The 24,894-nt window shown below is 40.3% G+C and overlaps 2 protein-coding genes and 1 long non-coding RNA gene across 8 annotated transcripts; 2 read left to right on the forward strand and 1 right to left on the reverse strand.

Moving 5' to 3' along the window:
* Positions 1-293: 293 nt before the first annotated feature.
* Positions 294-10,703, forward strand: LOC111250429 (protein virilizer-like). 2 transcript variants are annotated; one of them, XM_022805686.2, is made up of 9 exons: positions 294-893; positions 2,545-2,688; positions 2,845-3,262; positions 3,770-4,097; positions 4,379-6,542; positions 6,800-8,126; positions 8,329-8,579; positions 8,872-9,029; positions 9,186-10,703. In XM_022805686.2, exons 1-9 carry the CDS (start codon positions 822-824, stop codon positions 9,706-9,708), a joined length of 5,385 nt encoding a protein of 1,794 aa, XP_022661421.1. In that variant the 5' UTR covers positions 294-821; the 3' UTR covers positions 9,709-10,703. The 2 variants fall into 2 exon arrangements, with proteins under 2 accessions (XP_022661421.1, XP_022661420.1); XM_022805685.2 differs by having other exon boundaries at positions 295-893; positions 6,800-8,165.
* Positions 10,704-10,767: 64 nt separating this feature from the next.
* LOC111249532 (uncharacterized) lies at positions 10,768-24,894 on the reverse strand. 5 transcript variants are annotated; one of them, XR_015327215.1, is made up of 7 exons: positions 24,028-24,183; positions 22,518-22,658; positions 22,016-22,242; positions 14,434-21,697; positions 13,700-14,002; positions 13,170-13,566; positions 10,768-12,708 (listed from the first exon to the last, which is right to left on the reverse strand). It is a non-coding gene; the product is annotated as an uncharacterized LOC111249532 (long non-coding RNA). The 5 variants fall into 5 exon arrangements; XR_015327216.1 differs by lacking the exon at positions 24,028-24,183 and adding an exon at positions 24,538-24,894 and having other exon boundaries at positions 13,170-14,002; XR_015327214.1 differs by lacking the exons at positions 22,016-22,242; positions 22,518-22,658; positions 24,028-24,183 and having other exon boundaries at positions 10,768-12,059; positions 12,639-12,708; positions 13,170-13,251; positions 14,434-21,393.
* LOC111248958 (uncharacterized) lies at positions 21,482-22,538 on the forward strand. Its single transcript, XM_022802118.2, has 2 exons — positions 21,482-21,731; positions 22,051-22,538. Exons 1-2 carry the CDS (start codon positions 21,482-21,484, stop codon positions 22,362-22,364), a joined length of 564 nt encoding a protein of 187 aa, XP_022657853.2. The 3' UTR covers positions 22,365-22,538.

Raw genomic sequence — 24,894 nt, forward strand, 5'->3', positions numbered from 1 at the left:
TTTACATGACAATAATCGAAAAATACACTCGATACCAATATCTACCAAAAAAATCGTATCGAATCTAGAAAAAGTTGAAAATCATCGATGATTAGTTCGATCAAAGAACGAATCGAAGAAAACAATATAGTCGCACCACGCTTTTTATGTTCTTTGAAGTTATTCATTTCACTTTGAATATATATATATATATATATATATATATATAAGTAGTCCACTACTAAAACGGCTTAAATAAACTAATGTTGCGATTCTGCGCCAATTGTTATGTAGAATTGTCAATCATGCTCTTCGAAAAATTAGTACGGCATCAGAAACTCCCTTTCCATTTTGTCGGCTCTCGCCGTTAGTTGGGCCTGACTTCTCTGCGACGCCTTCGCTCCACGGCAGCTCAGTTGATATTTAGCGGAGTCCCTCACATTGATACGTGTCTCTATGGCCGTCCCGCGGGACTCTTGTTTGTTGTGTCTACACACGACTAGAGCAGACATCCACTCGCCAAATGAATCTCGCCCAGACGACGGACAACAAGAAGCCGACCAAAAACATCACTCACCGAGAAAGAAGTCGGGCGCCATCGATGGAAACTCAAATTCGCTAGTGAAAATCGTTGTTTGGATGCTCTGCGCGCCTTTGCCCACAGGTTTCAGTTCACCCCTGGGATAGCTCTGTTTTTGGTGCGTGTGGTGGCTACTGTTGGATTTGTGGGAAAGCTTTTGGTGGGGTCTGTTTCGCCGGTTACGCGACGGTCGGTGCTCGATAATATAAACGCATCTGGCGCCAGATTTAGGTAAACCCCGGCCTATACCAAGGACTGCAACATGACGACTACGTCAGAATCTTTGACTGAAGAACTGCTGTTCTTCGACACGTTCTCCCATTGCGCCAGTGAGGTGAGTTACGAGGCTAATTACCAAAAAGAACAATGGCCAATCTAGGAGACGAACGTGACATAGAACGCTGCCTAGAAATAGGTTGTTAGCGGTGAACATTTTTGAAGGCACATATGAATCATTTGACTTTAACTTAACATTGAGTTTTATTTGCTGATAGCAATCCAAACAGCGTCAGCTTTTTAAGAGTTTTGGCTAGAATAATCGTACTAGATAAGAGCTAGTTTCAAAAAAAAAGTTGTCTACAGAACCTACCCAGTTATTACAAAAACCAATCACTGTATTGGCATTTTAATAACAGCCTTTCCGATAGCATTATCAACTACGCTGAGCTAATACATCGAATCTCATTGAATAGTTATGCAAGAAGTCATATCGAAAACTACCCATCTAAATAGTAAATGCTGCATGATTATGATTCGTTTTCACCAAAGAGGGCATATCGAACGATTGGTAATTCAGTGAAGGGGATGACTGTGATTTTTATCAAAATTTTTTTCTGGAAATGTCAAATGTTTTTCGAAGAAAACATGAAGCGACGCTTTTCAATATGCGTGTACATTACCGCTGATTACATTAGCAAAATTTTCTTTGTTATTTTCATCCCAATCTTTTATTTACAGTTCAATAGGCATAGGTACATTTTATAATAACATACTTACAGTGGTCAAATAATGGTAATTTTTATTCAAACGTTTGTCTAATTTAACTGCTAGCATTCAGTCCATTTGTGAATTCGTCTTTTTGTTTGCACAAAGAATTACTATAACACCTGCTTTCATATTTATCAATTAACAGAATGATTTATTAAAACCTTATATATAATTTCTTTAAAATAATTGATTAATATTATTTATTTACAAAATAATGCCTATAAAATGTTGCACAATGCTTAATGTAGGATACCGAATCAAATATTCTGTAGAAGTTGTTCTGAAAATACCTAGGTACCATCCTACCATTTTAATCTAAAAGAACCGGAAAAATTATATAAATGTAAGCCCTCACATCATACATTCTAGCAGTAGTAGTGTAGTATCTTTTAGGTAAAATCTGCATTTGTTGTCTGTAGCGTATTTAATGGATAAGTTTAAAACTTTCCAGCCAAGCAATGCTTACTTTGTTTGCTCGCTAGGTAAAACTAATGTTTATAAAAATCTCTTTGACCTTGTATCATGTATATCAATAAACATAGACGATTTCAATTAAAACTGTGGCGAAATGTCGAGGTGACAAAAAACTGGAAAAAAAATATTTTCTCATATTTGACTCTAACTAATCTAATTCAGTCAATGCTTTGAAACAATTCAGATGACATTTTCTTTTTTTTCTATATATATATATATATATATACGATATAGTTTGAGACACAATATATAATGACATAATATACAACACTGCTCTCTCTCTATAGCCAGTGAAATAGTGCTAACCGAAATTGAAGGATCAAATATGCAATCAATTTCGGTTAGCACTATTTCACTGGCTATAGAGAGAGAGCAGTGTTGTATATTATGTCATTATATATTGTGTCTCAAACTATATCGTTGTGTGATTTTATGATGTACCTGTTATTTCCAACTTCTGATTAGCTACGCTTGTCTGTATATTCTTACTTTACAAAGCGTCCGTTTTTGTTTCGTCCGTTCAGGAATCGGGGAACATGGATCTCGTGCAGTTCCCTCAGCCCGTCGAGGTGTCGGAGGTAAGGGTAATTCCGCTCGGCTGTCGAGTTCAGGCAGACTTCCCCGGTGGACACCCGCGTCTCGGGGCTACAAATCCCTCAGCATTTCAGGTATTCTATTTTGCCAGACGATTTTTGCCATCGAAAAGTTCAATTAGGGCTTTTGTTCGACCCCGTATTCATAATACGTTAGGCAGTATGTGACCGTAAGTACGAGCTACGCATTTTCTCATTCTACCTATATACCTCACTCGATTCCGTTTACAGTTGGAGCTCTTCGTGAACGATTTATCACGACGAAACTCGTCAACATTCGTTCAGCTCGGTGAATTGGGATTCACACGGGATGAGATCCGATTCGTTCCACGTCGGGTACCAACAGACGGTCTACTTATCAAAGGCGGATACACTACAATCACTTTGGCCGTGTACGGGAATCTCACTAGGCTTGAGCAGGAGAACACCCCGCCACAACAGCCGCAGCCAGTTCATCATCATCATCAGCAACTGCAACAGCAGCAGCAGCAACAGCAGCAGCAGCAGCAACAACAACAGCAGCAACAGCAGCAACAACAACAACAGCAACATATAGTTGCACAGCAGCAAGTCCATATACAGTCCCAACAACACCAACACGTCGTTCCTGCTCAACCGGAACAACCTCCTATTAGCGGACATAAAGTCGGCATGTATCATATTTTATCATGTTTGGACCATGACCAATATCATAATTCACTGGTTACGGCTGTACCACGTATAATTACTTCCCCAAAAAGGGTAAATGCACTTTATTAGAATGAAATTTTAGTAGAACAAAGAAAAATATATTTAAATATTAAATATATAAATATCTCCACCTAAAAGCATAACGTGGCCTGGTCATTGATGACGTTGCTAGTTCGTCAGAAAATAAGTCCGTAAATCATTGGTGCTGCGTCGCTTTTACATCGTTCTCGTATTTAACAAGGTCATATTATCAACGGATTATATTTCGTAATATTTATCATTACTATCGTTACGATTATTCGCAGCTGATTGTTAGAATATATATATATCTGAACTAATTAGCACTGTGCCATGTTGTGTAGCAGACGATAAGAAGGTGCAATGCTCACCAACAGTTCCCGCGAAATTTTAAAAACGAATTATTCATTTACTTCATGTTTCTCTCGATCTTGACACTTTCTTGTAGAGCATGCAATTGGCCACACGCACGTACATCACTTGAAACAGCAGCAAACTCCAGCCGAACAGAAACATACACCTGTGGAGGTACCTCTCGAGTGGAAATCCGAAACGGAGCCACAACAGGATGTACGACAGACACACGCCCATTATAAAGATGGTGAAGCGCGGCATCTGCGAGAGGTCAAAGAGCAGTCCGCCCATTCAACGTCTATCGTTAAAGAGTACAGAAACTCAGCCAGCTCTCCGCGGGACGACAAACGAATTTCACAGTTGGCAGGACACATAAAAGATGAGCCTTTTGTGAAAGAACAACATTCAAACGATGACGGCAGGTAACTGAACAGGAAATGAGATTTTCTAAACAACAGTTTTCCTATTCATCTGCGTATCAAAGCTAATATCATATTTCTAGAAATTGATAGATTTATGTCAATAGAAACGATTCCTAGATGTGCCGTCAGCAAAGAGCTTATTTGCGTCCCATTCATGGAAAGGTAGCCGTCATTAGATACAAAGAACGGGTTGTCGCTTACCGTATGCTTTGGCGATCATTGAGTTTAGAAAATGTTTATTTACAACCTGTTCTCTACGGACGTTTCTCTTATTTTCACAGATTTACTCCACCTAGCGGCGGTCTTTCTGCTAAAAAGCGGAAACGACCCCGAACTCCACCGATTCCATGTGAAATCCCGGCGGAGGCAACGTCATCACCACCCCTTCTAGTAGGTCGTCTGCTAAAGGAGGAAATTGACGATCGATCAGATAGTGGCGGTGAACGGCGAGATCGAAGCCGTCGAGAGGAACGGCACGGCCGCGACAAGGACATCCGAGAGATCAGGGACCAACATGACAGACATGAGTCGCGTCATTCAAAACGACAAAGGAGCGGCAGCAGTGGTGGGGACCGAGACCGCGCAGACAGCGGGCGAGAGGAATCCAGATCCGAATCTGCTAGAGTGGATTCTGGCACAAGAGACAGCGGAAGGTCACGAGAAGAACGTGAGCGAGACCGGAGCGATCGGGAGAAAGGTGAAGCAAAGGATCGGGATTCGAAGGATGGTGGGAAAGACCGAGAAAGGGGAGAGCATCGAGAACGGGACAAAGATCGCGACAGGGATAGGAGCAGGGAGGAGTCAAGGCGGGAGCGTCAGAGAGATAGCCGAAATACAGATGGAGCTTCGCGAACCGAACGCGGAAATGAGCGAAAGAGAAGCGAATCGTCTGATTCAAAGGATGAATTTTCTGATGACCTCGAAGAGATCTCGTCGGACGATGAGCCTTTCGATCCAGCTACAGCTATGATTGAAGATTCACCTAATGCTAGGGGATCGGGACCCAGCCAGGATGTCCTTGAGTTTATTGTTGACCTGAAGCAACAACTTGATGAAGAAGTGGGTTCAGCCAGTTTTCTTAGAGAAGGGAGACATCTGTCACCAGGTCTGGACAGTGTTAGGCTTGATGAACTAGTTCAAAGAGTAGAAGCTGAAGCCGTCGAAAGTCGAGGAGGTGAAAAATTTGTGTTGGCGATGGAGGATGTCGCTAGTCTTTTCGGGCCAAACTCAAGGATGGACCGCGTGCCGACTGTGGTTCGTCGTACGTTAATACAATGGTGTCGCGATGGGTTGGACTTTGACCTTGCACTCGAGCAGAGCCAGCCAGCGTTCAAGGTACGTCACCTCAAAGCAGGTCTGCGGCTTGTGGCTGCTGTGATGACGGCCTCTGATGAGGAAACTATGGCAGAACTGCTGAGAACTGATGTAGCCGGAGGACACTTCCTACGTCTTTACCTAAAGCCACATATGTATCTTCCTTTGAAGCTGCAGTTGGTTAGGTGTCTCGACATGTTAAGCCGTTTCCAGTGCGGACTACGATATTTGATGTATCATCGTTTTACATTGACGTTTGGTGATTCCGTCGAAGAAGAGTACACCTGCTACCAAGCCTTGGTTAAAGTGCTTTTGGAAAATCCTTCCAGTCGACTCAGTGTGGCGTTGTCATCCTTGCTAAGCAAATTGCACTTATGCGACCTGTGTGCAACGCTAAAAAACGTTGCTGTCGACCTGATGAACAGCGAGCCCGATATGGAGCCATCATTAGACGAAGCTGCGAGCATTCTCAAGCAGATTTTTGACACTCATTTAGAGGCGGGCACCACGATGGGGCAGTACCCGAGATCGCTGCCAGCCAAGGCAAAATTCGAGTCGCCAACATCTGTGGTTGATCCATACACTGGTCTATACTCGATGTATCGTTACAACGATCTGTTGGTAACGTGCTGTGTTTTGGCTGCTAGAAGCAAAGCGTTCCGCTCGACGTTAGGGAGCTTCCTCGATGAGATCATGTCAACTATGCCGGGATGTCTTTACTTGCTCGAGAAACCAATTCTGGTGCCCCTGTTAGAGCGACTGGTTCCAGATGTTTCGGCGACACTGAGATCGGTAGCGTTGATAAGTACAGTATTTGAACAGACCTCGAAAGAAATGACAGAAGATTTGCATGAAGATCTCGATCAGAATGAAATTTTGGTTGGGGCACTACATCGATTGGCTTCGTTAACATTAGAAAAGGCTAATCCACGTCGAGTAGAGGGCCTCGTAAAAGCGTTTCTTCTCGAGAATAACATTGAATCAATTCTGCAGTTCGTGCAGAGACGCAACGGTGAACCGATTATAAAGACAACAGTTTGTTCAGGCTATGCCGTTGTGCTTATCAAAACCGTCGTACAACTTGGGACGCATGTGGACTTCTATGACAAGTATCTCACCAAATTAATTGAGGTAAGTTTGGTAATCGGTATTCTTTAATCTTCTGGCAGATACAACAATAATGAACGTAGTACATGTTTACACCTACAATAGCCTAGTACATCTTGTGTGACAGTCTATGCTAGACATTCACGTTACCGAACAATTTGCACATATTTAAAAACATGGTGGAAACTGTAGGTCCGTTCCATTCTTTGTGAATTAAATGAAATGGGAACAATCATTATCAATGGCAATTGTGGTTGTGCGCTTATGCTGTATGGCTTTAGCTTTCAGAAACCAGTAGTCGACTTGACTCACTGTCGCCGTGGCTGGAGCCCTTGGCCAAACTCCAGTTTCCCTTAGAGCATACCTGTGTAGCCCTGCTGGTGACAGGGATCAAGGCATATATGCAGGAAAACGCCTTGCTTTGCCCCCAGATGATCGCTTCGGTTCGAACACTGCGAGGTATCTCGGCACCGGGAGACATTCTGCGGCCTGATGAACCGTTCCTTAAACATCGATATAATCTGGCTGAACTTTTCTCGCAGGATGGTCTTACGGTATTGTCACAGCTCATCGAAAAGCTTTGCGAGTATTACGCCGCGCCACTCGCAGTCAAGCTAGAACTCAGTTCAAAGGCCAAGGTACTTCGTGTGCTTCAGGTTCTCACTCCAGCGGTCGAAATGGTATCACAAATGCTGAAGATGGTTATCTGTTGCCGGGGTGCTGCATTCAAAGATCTAACACCTATACCAGTGCTGCTAAATGCTTACCAGCTATTCTGGATGTTAGGCGAGGAAAGGCTGAGCTACATCACAGTGACAACGTTGCTAGCGTATACACAACCGACGCAAGATGGCACAGAGACGGAGCAAACATTAAACAAAAGCCTTTGGACGATGATGCTCAAGAAGGTTCTCGTGAACCTCCGAAGTGGACCAAAGGCATTCGGAACAACGCTACAAGTTCTCTGCGAGCTGCTCCCACTCCCGCTGCCGATGAAGGTAGATCGGCCACTCGAAAGCGAAGAGGACGCAAAGATTCTGATTACAAATCGCAAGCTCTGGTCCGTGCATCTCGATCAGTGTCGGTCCGAGCTACTCGAGTTATATCAGACGTTGAGTTCGTCAACGGATCTTAACGTAATTCGTATGCTGGAACTATTCACAATACAAATATGTGACTTAAGTGCGCCATCCTGTCAGATGATCCTGGATATCCTGTCCGAGACGATTTCCACTTTTCCTAAAGAAGGTATCGATCAGCGCTATCTTCATGGTCCCCTGAGCTTACTTTCAAAGCTCTGCGAAAACCACCTTCCAGCGTCTGTTGGTGTCCTATTGCTATACGGCAATTCAGAGTCAGAAACCAATCCTTTACAATCCGCATTGAAGCTCCTGAACGAGTCGACACAGGATGTTCCGGTTGTGTCAAGCATACACTTAGTGCGAAGTGTGTTACTTAAGGCTCACAGGTATTCGACAAAGGAGATGACATCAGGCCTGATCAGGGCGCTTCTGGCGCACGCCGCTAGTGAAAGAAGCAAGCCCTCGACCATCCTCGAAGTGCTCCGCAGTCTTATCAGCATGAAAACCGAGGACGTACCACACACAGGTGAAATTCTGGGAGAGTGTATTCCTTTAATATATCAAGGTGAGTTTTAAAACTGCTGTATTTGTCATTAAATTTTGAAAGTACAACCGAAGAGTGCCTCTAACAAATGGATGGACGGACACAGTAACAAAAAGAGTCAATCGCAACTAGAAAATCCTCGTTAACCAGAAATCTTGTTTTCACAACGTTTTCGTCGCTCCAGCTGCTGACCAGCTTGGTAACAAATTCGCCGCCGAGTGCCAAGACAGTTTAAGTGGTTTACTAAGCTTAGTAGAACTCATAAAGAAACTTGAGGAGAAGGCGTTACGAGACCTGATGTTGTTGAAACCTACGGAAACTACAGCAGATAAGCCGCATCCTCTAGCTACGCTTAAGGACAAACTTAAGCAGGAATCAATTGAGGGACTGGAGACAACTTACAATGAGCTACAAATTGTTATTGATGAGCACCAGGTATTTTTCTTTTTTATTTACAATTTAATCTAAAATAAAGAGCAATTTGAAGCAGGTTTCTTTTTTTTGTAGTACTTTTTTTTATCCTTAAGGGTGTTTGATATAAAAAAAATATTCTAGCAAAAATCTTACACTTTTCTTGAAGAATATTTTTTATTTTGCTGAAAAGTCTAATATGTAAATCACCTATACGCTTAAAAACTGTTGGCTCGTGGCCATATAGAATAATGGTAATATAGAATATTTCGTTTGTTATTTTTTTCTACTTATATTGCATGTCGAACCCACTTAGGATGTGCAGTTCAGCGATATGGAGTCAACAACCTCAAGACCCGATACGCCTGCTCCCGAGAGCATAACGGCTCAGAAGAGCCTTGGCGAAATCTTTGAAGCTGAAAGGGTGGTATACATCATCGATGACATACCCGACGTCGATCTCGACGCTACCAGGTATGTTTTTATGTTTTAAGCATATGTTTGGTTTAAGACATCAAAGTGACGATAAGCTTTATAGACCAGTCGAGAACATGGAGAGAATAATGGAGCCATTCCGTTGTTAACGTAGAAAATTTTTTTCATTTGGTGATGGACGACATCCTATTCTAGACTCCTACGTGTAACATCCGACCTAGATGAATACCAGCGCGAATGTTCACTGCAACGTGATACGCTACTTATCGAAACCGATCTTGTCGCCATCTCCGAGACGTGCACAATGTCCGAACTAAGTTTGCGGGCCGAACTCGAAAAAATGCTCGCTCGAACCATTAAGCAGGAGCCGCTTTTCGCTCTGCCGAAACATCATCGAAGCACAGGTCATGGGTCGGGTTCGGAAGAAGCGAAAAAGCAACAACCCTTTGTGGCTCCTATGCGCGCTAATGTGGCCCCATTGATGATGGCGAGACAGTCTCGTGCCAATGACCCCTTCCGGTCACGTCCGCCAAATACTTCCCGTCCGCCATCAATGCATGTCGATGACTTCGTCGCCATGGAAAGCAGTGGCTCGTCAAGAAATTCGATGCTGTCGATCCATCGACCAAATGAACGATCTCGCCCTATGGAACGATCCAGAGGACCACCTCGCAACTTGAATTGGCAGTCAAGTGGACCAGCTCAACGATACTTCTAGCCTTTCTCGTACCCTACTTTAAGTACTAACGAAGTGCGGTAATTCGACACGACGGCTCCGTTCGTCAGCAAAGGAGATTACAGAAATCGGCGACTATCCACTGCCAGTTTAACCACAATGCGAAGTGCGTTTTCTCCTTTGAATGGGTAGATTTGCAATAAATGTTTGTGTGAACCCTCAGCGTCATGAACAAGCAAACGGCATATGTCGCTCGTCCAGATAAATACTATTATGTGTGTAGTAGGAAAAAGAACAAAAAAATTTGAAGGAAGTTACGTAATTCGTGCCGACAAATAGGTGACGCTTAGAAGGGTTATTTCAGCGCCGGTGATTAGTCGGCTATAGTGTTGGCAGATCATTAAGGAAGGTTTAGTGAGCGAACGATAGGGCTTCGCCAGTAAAGAGGCCGGTATTCTAAACATGCAAGGTTGATATTCCAGATGCAAATCGTCACCTGTCAATCAGTTACATTTTGTAACAAAATCTATTACAAACAAGTACGATTGCAGATGTTGTAACAGGCGACTGATGGTTCTAATCGAATTAGGTTAATGTTCTCGAACAGTTAGCTATTCAACAAATGTGGAAATATGACAGAAGGAAATGTGGAAATATGACAGAAGGGTAACCCGAAGCGGGTAAAACGAACTTGGTTTCCTATTTTTCTAGGACGGAAAATAGGAAGCCAGCCTAGTAAAGAAGCTTGTGAATTCAGTAATAATAGGGTTGTAGTATAGCAGCAGTCGTATTGGCGATTAATGTACTTCACCCCTATTGTTATGCGTATATCCTTGTGAGAACGTGGAATGAGACGAATTCGTAGAACGAAATAGATCAAAAATAGATAGATACAGGTGTCACAGTAAAAGTTTTATGTAAAATGTGTAAATACACAGTAAAAATAAATGAGGATGGGCTGTGGGGTGCGAGAAAGGCAGTAAAATGGACAAATATTAAGTAAATAAGGAAATAAAAGATTATTTTATAATATTGGAGGTGAATGTTTCGTCTACCAGTATTTCGGTTCCGCGTCGGGCGGTGACAATTGTAGAATGAGAAGAGATTTCTTTTAGGTAAATTAGAATCTATATTTTGTAATGTAATTTATTTCGTGTTTAACTTTTAATCATACTTTTTTAGCGTATTTTTGTCAATAAATTGTAAACATGTTTCCGAACATGTTTTACGATTGTGCGTTATTTAATAGATTCTATCTAGACTTAGAACAGTCGGTATACATGGACACATATTTATGTAATTTAAGGTAATATTGATAATATTGTAAAATGTTTCAAAGGGTACTAGATCAGTACGTTTGGATCACATTGTTTGTCCTATAACTATATCAAGGCAGCGCTATGGAACTACTTTTGAAATGTATATTGTCGGTATGTAAGCGTAAGTGAATCAAATTGTTCTCGTATGACAAAGTTAATTGTTGCTCATTCAATATACATAATGTTATTTTACTAGTCAGTAAACGGGATCGTATCCCGTATCGTGCAGACACATTATATTAATGTTTTAATTTTTATGCATGATATCGCTTTAGTGAAGCACCACATCTAACGGTTCGCACTTTTCAGCATTAAACGGAGTGTACCTATTGCGCGGTTTCGACTTAAAATGTTTTGGGTTACAAACACGCAGGTCCCGCAGTTTGGTAGACAAATGCGTTAGCTCTGCACTATCACACGGACGACGCAAATACATTTCAAAACCAAGCGGGTTCAATTCATGGAGTGACTTATTATTTAGAAACGATAAAAAAAAAGTTATTCAGATTTGTGCTAAGTATTTTGGGCTCAAGTTCCGAAGAATAGAATACTATCGCAATGGTATGGGTCACTTGGATTTATTTGCATAAATTTAAATCTATACGAGCTTTTTTGAATATCTATCAGAATCTGCCAGCTTAGACCTAATACCTGTACCCTAGAGATTGTGTTAGTTACTGCGTGGTTTCAACATACATGACGTAATTAACTAACAATATATGTGACAGGCTGACGGGGCACACGACATACAAAAAGCCATCAATAATCCATTTTGAAATCCGTAGACTCCTTATTTATTAAGCAACTTTTTCTCATTTTTAAGTAGAACTGTGATTGATGTTCACGTTACGCTGCATTGCAACGTCATTAGCAACCAATATCAGCAAACTGATTTGATATAAAAGTCAACTTGTTATTGCTCATTTATTTAGCTCTGTGTATACGGTAGAAAACTACAGCTCAGTCAGACGCAGGTTCTACGTTCGTGGCTACTATGCTTCTGTATCTCACGTATGCCGTATGTATATATACAGGTGCTGGTCGGGACGCTTCTTGTTGAAATCTTGTTAGGCCCTGTCAAGGTAATAAATACACCACTTTTCGAAACATACGATGATATTCTGTTCTGAAGCATTTGATACTGTTAAAATATGATCTGATCTATGCGATTGTGTATGCGTTAGTCGAGAACAAAGCTAGCTAAATTGTGTGATTACAGTTTGAATGGGGTACCGGAAAATTAATTGACTGTGGTACCATTCGATACGTGTCGTTACTGCGCCAGCGTTATAATTTAGAACGAGGAAACCGTAACAGCATAGCGCAAATTTTCAACCAAGAACTGAACATCGTAATGAGATTCGTTGGAACCAGTCTATAAGGTAATGATGATGACGGAAAAATTGATTCAAAGTGTTAAAATTGTAACTTGTAATCTGATAAATGTTTGCTGCCACTGATGAGATTCTTTCTTGTCTCATTTCGACGAAAAACTATTGCGCTTGTTATCGGAACGCAGCTTAATAATAATAATAATAATAATCGAAGCTAGAAGAAGTGTCAACGAACGATGACATTGTATAAATGTAAAGCGAAGGTAATTTTGATGGTAGACGAGGCTTTCTGGTCGAATCCGTCCGAATAACGACGAACCTTTGGGTGTGCTTTCCATGTTTGAGAAGAACTCGTAAGGTTGCTCAAATTCGTGCCGGGCGATGATGTCCTGTAACAAGTATGCAATAATAATTACTATGGAAAAACGCGTTTAATTCTACATTATACCTAATATGTAAGTATCTCGGTAACAAGCCGGATAGGGCGTGAGTACGGAACTGCGTTCCACGTTTGATCAACAGCAGAGAGCAGATAATTTCAACCCTAATATCAGCTCACTTTGGGAGTTACGTACGACCAGTGCGAATTATAGGCGAACTTGCTACACGTAGTGTTCTCGAAAGTAGGTTCGATCACACTAATAGAGAATATTGCTAGTTTCGAAAATATTAATGCCGAAGATTGTTAGCCTTTACAAGACAAATAAGTGCATATGAATAATCGGGTATGAATATCACAACAACGTGAGTATAAACAAAATACATCGTATCCCCTTCATCATTCTCATTTCAAAGATCTCTGTGCCCTCTGATAGAGAACAAAGAGATTCGAAAAGCCTGATACCCTTACCATCTGGGGCTCTTGACAGTCGGTGAGGAGCACATTTACCAAACGCTAGCTTCCATCCAATAGTTCATACCGGAAACTCGACCTGTGTGCCGGCCATGTTCATCAATGAACCTATAATATCTATTCCTCATACAGAATCTGTTTTAAATATATAGAAACCAGGCACAGTTAACAACATCGTGTAACATTTTTGGCCGAATTTAGCCTAACACACGTTTCTGAAACACAGAAGTCTCATTACCTTGTTGCACTATTTTGACCATTTATATTTGTTTTTCTAATACACTGTGTCGTTGTTTCAGCAATTCATAAAGTACCGCATCGTTCGAGTCACGTTACTGCTCTATCACATTTTAGGATTTCGGCCGGACTGCTTCAGTAGTTCCATCCGATCACCCTGTTTGGGTCAAACCAAGTTATATATTCGATTTTGCTTACAATTGAAACGGTATGAGGACTGCGTCATTATTATTACTTCAAAGCTTTTTTTTTTTTTATAAGTAAATATTACATGAAAATCGGGGTTTCACCTGTATCTTTGTTTGCTTTGATTTGAAGTTGTGCTTTAACCATCAATATAATGACGAGGATTGCTGTGGCTTTTTCCATGCGTGTGCCCTTTGATAACCGCGGAGTCGAGGCACAGCGGCCGCAGTAAGACAACTATCAGCGTTGGTCGCTGCCGACTCTCCACAGGCCATGGTCCCAAATTAGGAAATACCCGTCGAAGTTCGAAAGGTCCGAGGTTTGGAAGTAAAAATCTCGTTGATTGTTTGCTGCTGCTGCTGTTATTGTATCGAGAATCTTCCGAGTTGCTGGTACGGCTTCCGTCACTGTAGTTAATTGTAAGACCGGAAATGAAGAGAATTATAATTCAAGGTGTTATAAAACAATGAGCAAAGTTTTTTTTCTACTAGTCTTGAAATTTCAACACTTTAATGTACACAGTATATCTAAGCAGGTTACGAAGGTGCTAAATCTGCAGGTAAAACATTTGGGAATTCGGCATGACAAAATGAGGCAAATAGTAATATTTAAACGTTTATTGATTAACATTTTGCCCCTTTTTGTCTGCACAGGATTGAAATCATTCACCATTAATGGTCCTCTTCTGTTTAAAAGTTCTTTCATGAAAAAAAAACTTGGGTTTTTGTTTCTGTCCGAAGCTAAAAAGGTGCATAAAATTAGTTTACTCTTTGCCTATATAATTACGTACTAAACTAAATTTGAGAATCCAAAAACGGAAAATTACCCTTTAACTTACTTATCATGATAGGCATTCTTGTTGTTAGAATTCCGTTGATGGTAATTGCTGCCGCTTGTTGAATCCCCCTTGTCGCTGAATTTTGATGGCCACCAACAACCGAGTTCGTACCCGAGATCTAATTGGCGCTTCGTGCACGATATCCGCGCTGCTCATTGAAGTCGGTATCGTTTTAACGATGAAACGTGCCTGAATAGTGATTTACAGTGGAGCATAAGCGATTAAAGGATGTCTATAAAGGTGCACAAAATGGAAACATTTAATGTAACGGGATAACAGATCACTTGACGAGCGTATGCACTGGAAACAAACAAACGGCTGTTAAAACTACTACGTTTTCGTTTCATATAAAACTTTATGTACCGATATGCACTGAAGCTGCTTTAAAATATTTTATGATAATAATAGCCGTGTCTTGGCTTACAGCGTAAGTACTGAAAGAAGGAAAATAAGCGTTTAAAGTGACAAGTACTTCAGACAAACCGCCTTCGAAATACTTGAATACAAAGTATTCACTCATTGCCACTTCTCGCGAATAGAATTAGTAGTTTGCTGTAACGTGACTTTCTTAATTTAGTCCTCACAAAAATAAGAATACATGTGTCCTCGCTGTCCTGCTAGAACCGAATCTTTGTCCTAATCATCAGAAGCCTTTTTAGATGATGCAACGTTCAAGCGAATAAGCAGCTCGGAATAGTAAGAATCGCTTATTGTTTTTCTACCAATAGTAAAACAATCGATGTAATTCATTTCGTACACATCTAAAAAAGTGTTACAATTTTTCGAATCAGCTTTCCCATTTGATCCACGTAGCCGTTCGTGTGTATAACTTTTGATTATGTAGGAAGTTAAAAGTTACTGGCCTTTGTTAGCCCTTGGTAATTTCATTGGTTCATTTGGTTGGCTGACTATGAACATTTTTTCTGTTATCTGGGATGAGATCTGCTTTGGTTACCTTGGAGATACCGCTGCTTCCCAAACGTTTTACTAATTGTACTAATGATTATATTAATTATTGTATAAAATAGATAGAAAAAAATAAGATAAACATTTTTATTCACAAAGAATATAATGTCAACGACAAAGAAAACGCATCTACAGGCTGAAGCCTGTAGATGCGTTTTCTTTCAGTTGCCTTCATCCGAGCACGTTGTATATTCGAATGTAAATTCATGGCGAGAAGCTGAACTTACCATTAAGTTGCAGTCGCAGTCTATATTTGATATCTTCGTATCCCTACCGACTTACGAACCGGAAATAACGCTTATTTCCAGTATACCTGTGTCGCATGCTCATTTGCGTCTATGGTACTACAGAATGATCCTTTTTGAACAAAAAATTGATGGCAGCAAATTTTTTCGATGAACTTCGGATACAAATCGAATGACGCGCCACGCGAGATCTACATGTAGAGGGTATGGGATCCACTCAACGCTTGTCAGTCAAAACCGCGAGAATATTTTGATCTAAGGTAGGTCTTTGTCGCCTAAACGCACCTCATTCAACCTAAACTTACAATGGTATGGGAAGCTTAATGGAAGTTAATTATTATGCATTCAGCTCTTCAATATACTTCCAATTGTGCCTGAAAGTGAACTTCTGTCGTAAGTTACCGCTGTTATATAGCATTTTACGTTAAGCTCATCTTATTATATAATCCTGACACCTTCCCCGAAGGCTAGGTAGGCGCGGCCATTTCCGGAACGGGATGAATCTGGGCCCGTTGTAGCCAACGGACGGCCAGCTTCCGAGTACTGTGGGTACATAAGTGCTAAATATGACACCTGTAACGAACGCTTACCTCATAACGAGACTGATGAAAAACCATTGGCTATACCTCTGCGTGACGTCGTTAAATTCAAATATATTTGGGACGTCTGAATAATGTCAAACTGATACCATTCCCGTACAGACTTGAACCTTGCCCTTGACACCACGTTATCTCTTTATAGGACGGTGCGACGTCTTATGAAGAGATATATAACGTTCGCATTAACTTTTATCGACATTGATAGAAGACGTAATAAATGTCTGCAATGTTATTAATAATGTCTGCAACATCAAGGTAACACGCGAGGTGCAATTAATAAGTATAAGCGGAAGTCCAACGCTCAATGGAGCACGGTGGGGATAGTTTTTATGATGCGAGTGTTAGTAATATGAACCCTATAGAGCTACAGCGCAAACCGAGTCGCGTCGATGTAGCTTGATGTTAGTTCCAACTTACGCCACAAGACTATGGTTTTAATTCGACATTTGATATAACTAACAAATATTGAAGCACCACATTTCGATTGCACATCAGCTATCACTGCATTCAATTTGTGATTTTTGCTACACCGAATTCGCATTTTATTTGGACGTGCTTCATATCGTTGATAAATATTATTTCGTTTGAATCTTGTTGTAAATGTACGATCGCTCGAAGAAGCATGATTCCCTTGTAAATATTCATTATAATTGGTAATTGGGTTACTTTTTCAGCCATAGAACAGACATTATGCGCTATAAAGTGTATGCTGTCTTGGATCCTCTCAAATAAAATTAATATCATATAGAAAAGTCAGTCTTGCCTAATAGACAGATATCTAAAAGAATTCCGTTATTCTATCTTTGCTCAGCCATTTTAACTGTTCTACACATGGATCTGTTGTTTTGACATCAGGCGAAAATTCTTTGCACGATGAACTGAGGAAGGATTCTCCCATAGGAGAAAGGTACTTGTATAGAAGATGAATAAGTGTCTTCGAAATGATAGTCACTGATAAATTACATGATTATTCCTACCTGTTCCATTTCCCACTATAACGTGAGAACTGGTGATAGGCCTCACTGGGTAAACTTATAAAGATTAACGAAGTGAGGATACCAAGAAGGGCCGCACACATACACAGTCCTTACGACCGGCATCGTAATTGTTACTCGATAGACCGACGTTTGCTGATGTCTTCGACTTGTTAACCACTTCCTAGTTAACAAGAGATTGCGCCCAATAGCCCAAATCTAGAAGGGTGTAAAGAACCGCGCACTAGGAGACGTCTGCAGGAGTCTATCGTAAATAGGAGGTAGAAACGCAGGAAATCCACGCTTCATCGAAAAACCACAGTAGGCGTCACGGATTTCGTTGTTCTTGTTGCCAATTGGTGTGCAACTGATTGAGTTGTTATTACAATAGATAGTCAACCAGTTCTTTATTCCAACGTGCCTGTTCTGCATATGTAAAGAGTGTGTAGTATCTCCAAGCAAATACTCTGGATGGACGCAATCAAAATGCAAAAAAAAAATTAAATTGAAGAACGTAATGAGCCAATAACAAATGTAACGCAAACGGCGTGTTTCGATAGTGCTTGTGTTATGGTCTTGCGTTCGGCATTGAAGGCGGTAGTTATCAGTAGTTTATGCTGGAAAAGCGATACTGAGTCACAGTTACAGCTGCTTAAAGAAACACGAGCCCCGGCTTCAAAGGACTCGTATAAATAGAGATACATCCTTTACCACATCAATTAGATCGCTGTCGCTCTGTTTGACAGATTGGACGGTATCGGAACTGCTATGGACGCTGGCGAAAGCTTGTTGAAGAAAATTTTGCTTCGTATATCGTTGCGATTTTATGCATTGAAAGGTTTATAGGGTGGTAATCTTATGAGAGTTCTGGCATTTATATCATATAGGGAATTTCACCGATTGGACGATCGATCTTGGTGCGTGATGTATCTGAGGCACTAGCAAGCATGATACTACTTACTAAGGTAACGCAAGTTCTAAAAATCATTCTTATTAGAAGCTGCAATGGTTAGACTTTGAAAGGGTTGCAACAGGTCTACAGTGGAAAACCTGGGCAACCTGGGCATGCGACCGAATTACGAGAGACTGGATAAACACTGGCATTGAAATAACTCAGCAATGTATGAGCTACGTTGCTTTTCGTGCTTTTTTTTTTGAAAGCCACTAGTACCGAAATACTTCACGTACACTTCGCTTAAGCCAGCCAGGCAGTGCGAGACTTATCAAAAAGAGGCTAAAGCCGTGGTTTCGCATAATAGCCTAATTTTGTTGCCCACTCCACAGTTTCCCTCCAGATATGTTGTGTTTATGAGTAAAGAGAAAAAGGGAAAGATCTTGCACGTATCAGTTTAGCATATCTTAGAAAAGGAAAAATAGAAAGAAAAGGAGTCGAAGAGAAAACAGACGCTTACCTTGCCACAGTTCCTGTTTCTACAGGACTTCTAGTTTTGTTTTCCTACTGCTACGGTCTACGAATTTGCCCATTTCGATCGATTTGTTTCTGTACTATAATATTGTTGGAACCCACTTTTCCATGTCGGAGAAACCACCCAGCGCCTCTCCGTAGCCCCTTTGCGCGCTCCAAAAGCCTCACGCCTCCAGAAGGTGTGCTTCTTGGTAGACCGTGTCTGTCACAAAAACTACATATATTGCTAAAGGATCATTCGGAGCTGATACTCACCAAAAAAAACCGTGGTCGCCAAATATCCGAATCAGCCTGAACGTCCGCCGCCCATGCTTTCTTGACTGTCATTTAAGTACACCCGTAATGAGTCTCCTCGTAAATAAGAAACGGAGAGTAATAAACGACAATTGTGCCCGTTGTGCTATTAAACGCATTTCTGTGTCATTTTGGTGTTTTAACTGTATGTAATATGTATTGCCTTTGTGACTCCTACTCGAGCTAAAAGCTTTCACAAAATTATATCCATGATATAGTTAACTAGTCTCTTCATGTTGTTAGTTTTTAACTTGGTCACAATTGAACTTCTTAATTTTTTTAAATTCCAGTTTCCTCTTCCCACGTAATTATACGCCTTTGTTTCTATTTTGAATTTAAATTTATGAAAAATCAATAAAAATATATACACTAATTCAGAATATCAGTTGCTTAACGAAAGAGCTTTTATTTTATGGGATTAATTTCCAAATGCCTATGAGTACATATTTCTCCAACAATCTGATTGATTAACGTTACAGATAAACTATTGTTTAGAAAAAAATATTGCATACAACTAAGTAAATCATGTATATTCTGATTTGCTTTAAACATTAAAGAAAGCCTTAGACCCTGCTATTGTAATGGTAGTGGCAACAAAATAGAATTAATTAGGGTCATCTTCTAGGAGTGGCCGTCATGGAAAAACAGCGAACCGGAAAAGAAAATGAGGCAATGTAAAATCTTCGGCGCCCAACCGAATTTGGCTGTAACGACATGATTTGTTCGGAAGTCTATCTCCGCTGACGACTCTACCTACAACGTGTTTGTTATCACATACTTTCCTTCAGTGTGTGTGTTTTTTGGCAAACTGAAGTCAATTTGTGAGTTGAATAGGAAATTCCATGCGTGTGTTCCGTGATGAAGTGATTTGTGAGGTACGAAGGCACGTAGCGATTCACGTAGCAATAACCCTAGCTGGAAAATGGCCTAAGTGCTAGTAAGTACTTACAGTAACACAGAACGCGCGGGTACCCTTTTGAAAAATAAATGATTAATAATAAATTAAAAATCTAAGTTCTGTCGATATACGCGAGATAAAATCAACTGAAAACCAATCATTCACAACACAACAACAACAATGCCCTTCAGTTTCCTACGCTATTCAACGAATCGAGCTCGTTTGTCCTTTTTCGAATATCTCAACTTGTCTAAGTTATTCGTTTGTAATCTTTTCGAAATCTTTTGCATTGTTTAACTGGTAGGGTCCTGCAGGTACGGATGAATGGTCTCTTCTCTGTTGGGATTCAGTTTAAATGCAATTAGGCTCCATTTGCAATAGACTGTAATGAAAAATGTATGACTTGTTTGCCTCTAAGGTCTTTTTTAGCTGGAGTGCATGATATTCGTTATTACAACTAGAATAAATTTATGGTAAAATTATATAAAGTAAGTATTTTTCCTATGTGCCATTTTGTAACAACGCGAATAGATCGATATGTATGGGCCCGTTAGCCTTCATATCGAGCGAATTTTGTGTAACGACAAATATGCCGACGTGTTCTCTCAAAGAAAGCTCAAGTTGCTGCATTAAGTGTTTAACACCCTTTCATAGAAGATACTGTTGTACACGAGTAAAAGACAACGCTGCGGTTTGGGGTTACGATTCAGAGAGATCGTTTTGTAATAGCTTTAGTTTTCGACAAATTTGAGCAAAAGTCTGGTAGACTTTGAAGCTTTAAGGATGAATCGAATTCAGTATCATGGCGGTGGAAGACCTGATGGCAGAGCTAGACGGGAGCATTGGATTCACCGCCGTCTGCAGGAGATAATTTCTCGACAACAAGAGCAAAGCAGATTGGGCGATTATCTGCCCTTTGAGGCCCAGTTAAATCCGAAAAACTCGCAGCTGATTCGGAAACTTATCTACACAGACAAATCAACAGGTAAATCTAGTCCTGCCATTCAGTAGCTTGCAGTCATTCTTCGTCTACTCTCCATTCATACATTCCATTAGAATTTAACATTTCGATCATTCTACGACTTCGTACGGTTGGTGCCAAAGTACTTGCAAAGCTTATAAAATACATATTAAAAACGTTCTTTGTGTTGCACAGAGAAGGGCAGCTTTGTCTGTTTAAGTTTTACCTATAATCTGGAACTATATTTTACTTGTTGTCTATTGTTACACTGTACAAGTTCATAAATATTTTTTTCTATTGAGTTGGAATCATTTGTTGGATCTCATTTACTTGATCTTTGTACAAACGTTCAATGAAGCCAGGTAACAAAAATCTATCGTTATGTATCATCCTCATCAGTGGAATATATATAGGCAATTTATGGGTGAACATCGCCAGAGCATATCTGATGCGCAACCTTGCAATCTTGACTTAATTCAAAAACTTTTCAAGGACTTTTTGTAATATTTGCCTCGCAATATAGGCTTGCCGTGCAAATAGGCCCACCGTGCAATTCTTGCTTCATTTGCATCGAAAGAAAACGTTTTGCCTGGCTGCGGAGGAACATTGTGAAGGGTGAACTACAAGAAAAGCTACGGGTTTGAGAAACTGGTCATACTTGTTTATTACCTAAATATGTTAAAACATGAATTTGAAAACAGGTGGTACCCGGTGGAAGGAGTTCGACGCACCGGATAATATTTCCGACGAAGAAGCTTCGACTATCGAGACATCTCCTTTTAGCCTGATGAACACTGAGACAATGATTCTAGGCGGGGCCTTCCAGTCGCAGTGGAATTTCCAAACAAGATCTGTACCCCTCACGCGTATCGTGGAGGGTGATGTCTCTATAGGAAGTAACCTACAAACCGTCGGTCCCAATCGACAGGACAACGGTAACAAATACATGATTGACGACAATTTCCCTTTAAAATTAAATGCTCCCATCATGAATTATTTAAACATAAATAATATTTGGCTAAGTGACAATTTAGATACATATAAGGTAAAATATAAGTAACAACCTTAACTGTTTCTATAAAGCCCAACCGCTAGAATCGATATCAATATTGCACGCCGATTATGGGACTCCGCATTTTATTTTGTTTCTGGGCTGGCATTTCCACCGCTATACTTTTTATCTTTTAAAAACTCCGTGTCAAACTTCAAAGTAGCTTACCTTACCAAGAATACAGTTCGCATTTTAATGCACAGGCGAAACGTGCGGCAATTCAAGGCCAAGCTTTGCTTCGTTGGATGAAAGATCTTACTCACCGACCTTCCCGGGTTCGAATACTCTTGACCATGAGCTTGATCAGTCGAACGCCACTTGGCTAGAAGGTGATCCGTGTGAGAGGGCTGGCATTTCAGTGGATTTATCGACACACTGTCCATTGAGTTCACCACCTGTCAGCGCATTCAACATTGATCGAGCAGATATCTTCAACACATGGCCCCAGCAGGTGTTGAACAAAGAAAGCAATCAAGGAAACCATGTGTTTCTTTCACTTCCGACTACATCTACATAGAGTTCGTATTGATCTATATCGGAGCCAAGATAACTGATGTGCCACAACAGAGAATTTGTTACTTACTCATATGGAATTAGGAATAAGCTCGAATTCAAGAGAAATTTCATGTAGATGGTTATCTAAGAAGAACGTTCTGAAATTAAAATATACCTCAGCGAAATAGAAATGTAACGCAGGGTGGTCACTTAGCTTCGATGAGGCCCCAGCCAGAGATGTCAGAGAGATACGTATACATGAATATCAAGGTCTGCAGGTCAAACAGGTTGTACTCCGGAAGGGAAGATGCTAAAGCTAAAAGAATGCATCAGTGATGATTCTATATCAATTTAAATTACGTAATTAATATTCTGCTATATATTCCTGGTACATTTTGAATCACTTTCTCAGATTTTCTTGTCTTTTTTAATGCTGCATTAAAGCTGAACCCGTTGTATTAGTAATAGGATGTTGCATAGCAATTTTGAACTGATAAGTTATAACATACGTTATGGTCAGATTCTTAACCTGAAGTAAAACGACAGACATAGCATCAATTACTAGAATTTTCGCGCTGAGGTGACGTAAGAAGATAAATTACATTCATAGGTCGGCCTTTGCGTAATCCTCAAGCGACAACTTTCTCTGCTGATTTGTAGAAACAATGTAAAACAAGTTTATATTTGTATGTGAAATACAATGCCGCTGATCGTTAGTTACAGACATTAAATGAGGTGCTTTACGGTGGTTGCGTCAACTGCGTTCACTTTAACTTCCCCTGCTGTAGTCACATTATTATAGAATAAAGCGATGCTTTTCAAAAGAGTGCTTCAGGTAATGAAATTAGGGTTTAAGAGAAATACATAATGAAAAATACATTAAGGAATAACTTGGTTCGACGTCTTGCTCGCTCGCCCTTTGATTGCCTACAAGTAGACAAGCATAGGCCCGCACACATATTATCCATATTCAGGTTTTGCCGGTTACGGACAAGATTAGGTGCTTGTTTGTTTTGGAATAAGCAAGTGCCTGCCTCTCATTTCTATAGGTGCGGCTTCGGAACTGTAAGAACGGCGTATTTACGAAACGGGAAGCCGAAATATCAATAGCCTACTTGTCGTTTGTGGGAGATGAGGCGAAATTGAATAAAACTCTGCATATGAGCGACTCGTTTGGGTTTATATGTCGTCATTTCGTATGAGAGCCTAACGAGATGTGATAAAGAAGGCAATCGTTTTTTCCATGTAACCCAGGTGATTGCGAAATCCTTTATGAAGCTCGTATATGTAATAGTAAAGTGTGATGAGTTAGTGATGATGGATAATTGTCCAGCGATTCACAAATGACAAACAGACTATAACTATAAAGAATAATTATAATAATGAAAAAAGGTTTTAGATAACTTTTGGGCATAGTACGATGGCAGTGTGGCAGGCCGATGCTAAGGTGAAAGAGATTCAAAAACGTATATAGTTAAATAAATGGAAATATTTACTTATAATCGAGCTGTTTATATCCAACTTAATTAAATTGCAAAAAATAGGTTCAAAAGGTACTGTTCTTAGATTGCCCGAACTTCATACACGTAAAAAAGAACGTAGAAGAAAATTCCTAGGTATATTTACTAATAAATCTGCAATAATAATAGAAGCAGGATAACATGATCTAATATTTGAAACTGTACAATTAGAACTGGTTGAAACCGAACTGCGTGTTCACATTGAATGCACCAGATTACAACGATCCCTATTACAAAGGCCGAGATTTATGGGCATTCACGCCTGCTGTGAATTTCAGCACCTCAGCATTACGCACATGGCAGAGTTATGGCTGTCGTCGGGTAAATGTCGACAGTGTACCGAACCAGCTGACCTTTACAATATATTAATTATCAGCTGAAGCCGTACATCCCGACTGCGTTCTCGAGTTGCAAAATAACATGAAACTAAATACCGCTAATCCTCTATTCGCACCAAAGAGAGCGTATACCACTATACATAATACGCATGTTAAAGTGACACTGTGAGAAGTATCGATAAATAATAGGTAATCATGTGAAATTTAAATTAAGCAACTGACCTTTCCGCCCTATATTTCAAATGAGAAAATTTCCTGTTCTACATCTAGGAGAAAAACATAATATGATATATGAATTATAGTTGTTCCAAAGAACAAACCAGTTTCTTTAGCTTACATCGAAAAGGTCACACGACAGCTTCCTGAATCAGTTCTAAAACTGATGCGAAGTGTCGGTATGATCATGTAGAATGTATTCTACATATAGCAGAATGCTTCATACATTGATGCGGGTATAATCAACAAATCGTGATGTAGTAAGGCGCGGAATTATGGAATCATGCAAAAGCGATTTGCAACAAAAGCTTTATGGCAATTGTGAAGACACTGGGGCAAAGGCATGCAGAACAGCCACTAGTTTATAATGATTCTTTAAAGTAGACATCGACTTAAACGCGGTCTTTTCAAATGATATAAAAAAAATAACAGATACATTATCCGCTGGTAATCGGCTATCTTATCCTAGATAAATAAG

This window comes from Varroa destructor, unplaced genomic scaffold (genome assembly GCF_002443255.2).
Source record: "Varroa destructor unplaced genomic scaffold, Vdes_3.0 BEIS01000004.1, whole genome shotgun sequence".
Classification (NCBI taxonomy): Eukaryota; Metazoa; Arthropoda; class Arachnida; order Mesostigmata; family Varroidae; genus Varroa; species Varroa destructor.

Excerpts from the sequence above, each read along its gene's own strand:
- LOC111248958 (XM_022802118.2), top strand. The coding sequence starts at position 21,482 with ATGAATTTGAAAACAGGTGGTACCCGGTGGAAGGAGTTCGACGCACCG. Across the intron at positions 21,732-22,050 it reads TCCCAATCGACAGGACAACG|GCGAAACGTGCGGCAATTCA; the intron begins GTAACAAATACA and ends TTTAATGCACAG.
- LOC111250429 (XM_022805685.2), top strand. The coding sequence starts at position 822 with ATGACGACTACGTCAGAATCTTTGACTGAAGAACTGCTGTTCTTCGAC. Across the intron at positions 894-2,544 it reads TCTCCCATTGCGCCAGTGAG|GAATCGGGGAACATGGATCT; the intron begins GTGAGTTACGAG and ends TCGTCCGTTCAG. Across the intron at positions 4,098-4,378 it reads CATTCAAACGATGACGGCAG|ATTTACTCCACCTAGCGGCG; the intron begins GTAACTGAACAG and ends TTATTTTCACAG.